General features: G+C 51.5%; 1 protein-coding gene across 1 annotated transcript in view; it reads left to right on the forward strand.

The window, feature by feature from the left end:
* The window catches only part of LOC104274259 (ubiquinone biosynthesis protein COQ9, mitochondrial-like), a gene marked incomplete at both ends in the record, with an annotated part of 3,370 nt that extends 764 nt beyond the window's left edge, over positions 1–2,606 (forward strand). Inside the window, 4 exons of the mRNA XM_009869840.1 lie at positions 556–694; positions 1,037–1,179; positions 1,300–1,384; positions 2,592–2,606. Of these exons, the coding sequence (XP_009868142.1) occupies positions 556–694; positions 1,037–1,179; positions 1,300–1,384; positions 2,592–2,606 (382 nt within the window). The remainder of the gene's footprint in view (positions 1–555; positions 695–1,036; positions 1,180–1,299; positions 1,385–2,591) is intronic.
* Positions 2,607–2,610: the final 4 nt, after the last annotated feature.

The raw sequence follows: 2,610 nt of genomic DNA on the forward strand, positions 1-2,610 counted from the left end.
GTTCATAAATCCCCTCTCAGCCGTCTCCTTTCCAGGCTGAACAGCCCCAGGTCTCTCCGTCTCTCTTCCCAGCAGAGATGTTCAGTCCCTTGATCCCCCTCGTAGCTCTCCCTTGGACTCTCTCCAGTAGGTCCCTGTCTCTCTGGAACTGGGGAGCCCCAAACTGGACCCAGGGTTCCAGGGGTGGTCTCCCCAGGGCAGAGCAGAGGGGCAGGAGAACCTCCCTGGCCCTGCTGGACACACTTTTCTTAATGCACCCACGTGGCTGTAGCTATAAAGCCTTTGTTGCAAAAGCTTCTAGTTCAGGGATTTTTTAAAAGGAGGGGGAATCTAAGGCTAACTGGTCTCCAGAAAAGCACCTAGACTGAGCTCTCCCTTATTTTCCTCATTACAAAGGTTCGTTAAGAATCCTTTTTTTTCTGGAAAGGGAAGGATTTTACTGGAGAAGGCGAGATTTCTCCTAAACAAACAGATTGGTGGCAGCGAGTGAGCGGCAGAGGCCGGGTTGCTGACGTTTGATGGTGACGTTCCCCTCACTGTACCAATACCTTCTCATAGTTACACTGGCCAGGGCGGCCAGGAGTCTGAGGACTATGAGAGCGAGGAGCAGCTGCAGCATCGAATCCTCACAGCGGCGCTGGAGTTTGTGCCTGAACATGGCTGGACTGCAGAAGCCATTGCAGAGGGAGCCAAGGTATGTGGGGAGAGAAGCAAAAAACCAGTGGAAAACTGGATGGAGCTGAAGTCCAAAGACAGCCAGGCCTGCATGCTTCCCCCACATACTCTTGGGCGATGCACCCTAGTCAGCAAACGGTACCGGGCAGGAATGTGTCCCAGGTACTCTGTGATAAACCCCAGCAAAGTTAAACTAAGGCATGATCCTAAAGAGAAGAAAACGTGTCCAGGAAGCGCTTTTTAATGCAGTGTTGCTTTGTTTAAATTCATACAACTTCATTCATGAAATAAATAACGATCCTAGCTGGGTCGTGCTTAGCCGTGGATGACCTAGTCTGTGCTTCTCCCTGCCTGCCTGCAGACCCTGGGTCTCTCTGGTGCTGCCGCGGGGATGTTTCACAGCGACGGCAGCGAACTGGTCCTGCACTTTGTGTCTCAGTGCAACATCAAGCTGTCTGAGCTGCTGGAGCAGGAACAGAACCGAGTGCAGCTGGGCGAAGCAGAGTGAGTATCGGGCGTGAAAAGACACCTTCCTCAGCAGATGGAGATGCCACCTGGGGCGCAGGTGGAGGATACGTAACGCTCGGGCGTTCTTCATATTTATATTTTGTTTTTCTCACCCAGGAAGAAGCCTACAGATCAGTTCCTGAGAGATGCTGTGGAAGCCAGACTGAGGATGCTGATTCCATACATTGACAAATGGCCCCAGGTATAAAACAAGTACAAGGCAGTCTCTTTTTTGTATGGGTGTGTGTGTTTTAAACACCCTGTGGCCTTCAACATAGTCTCTTCGCCAGAGTAGTTCAAGGATCTAAATGAAACCCTTGCTGGTTTCAGATAATTTGTAGCCTGCAAGAGGAGGGCAACTTTGGAAAAAAGCAGTTAAAGGTGTCCTTAGAACAACAATTTCTTGCAGTTCCGGAAAGGCAAACCTCTCCTTCCTTGACTCCTCCCATCTGGGATGCCCCAGGGATAACCTGTGTCTCTGCTCAGCCCTGTTTGCAATGTCACTGCCCATCAGGCTCCTTGCAGCGTTGTTCTGGCTCCACTGCTACCACCCAACACCTGGAAATGTGGAACCGCTGCTTTGTTGCAAGAAACCACCAGCCTAGAGTGCGAACGACAAACCTTAGGCAACCTGAGGATAGATCTGTGACCTGGGAGGGCTCCGTGCTTCCAAATTCAGATTTAAGTCTCCAGATGTTCTTTCCAGGGTGGGAAGGGACTCAAATTGTGGCCTTGGTGACAAGCCTGCAAAGATTGCTGCCAAGTTGGTCTCCACTGTCCAGGATCACTGCTGGACCCAGCGCTCCTTGCAGAAAGAAAAGACTGGATTCGTGTTTTTGTTCCAGATTAGCGTAGCTTGTCTTGTGAAGGATCCTTGTGAAGGACGTGGGCGCTTGGGGACTCTCCCGGCGTTGTGTTATTATGTTCCAAGGCCAAGAGATCCCAGCAGGGCCATTACTTGCTGGCTGCTCTGCCCACGGTTGCTGCTTTGAGTTCAAAGTCAAATTAAGAGAAATGAGCTTTAGCGCTGTTTTGTTCTCTCATCTCCTTTGCAGGCTATGAGCATCCTGTTGCTGGGACTCCCTGCTTGTAGTGTGAGTCAGCTCCGCCCCGGCTGCATTTCTCTGCCTGGGGAAGCAGCTTGGGAGGGACGTCGCGGCTGCCGCGTTCGAGCTGAGCAGGGAGCTCTGGGCTCCAGTACAGGCTGAAGCCTGAGCTCAGTTGCCACACTGTACATTCCCCGGGTGCCCGGCCACTTGAAAAGACCGCTGCTAGCTGAAAAAAGCTGAGAGGACTTGTCACTGGGAGCTGGAGGCGAGCCAAGAGCAATAAAAATAAAATAAAATAAGACAGAGCAGAGCATTGTTGGTCTGCTTTAGCGCTGTTTTGTTCTCTCGTCTCCTTTGCAGGCTATGAGCATCCTGTTGC

Source organism: Apaloderma vittatum, unplaced genomic scaffold, assembly GCF_000703405.1.
Source record: "Apaloderma vittatum isolate BGI_N311 unplaced genomic scaffold, ASM70340v1 scaffold42045, whole genome shotgun sequence".
Taxonomy (NCBI): domain Eukaryota; kingdom Metazoa; phylum Chordata; class Aves; order Trogoniformes; family Trogonidae; genus Apaloderma; species Apaloderma vittatum.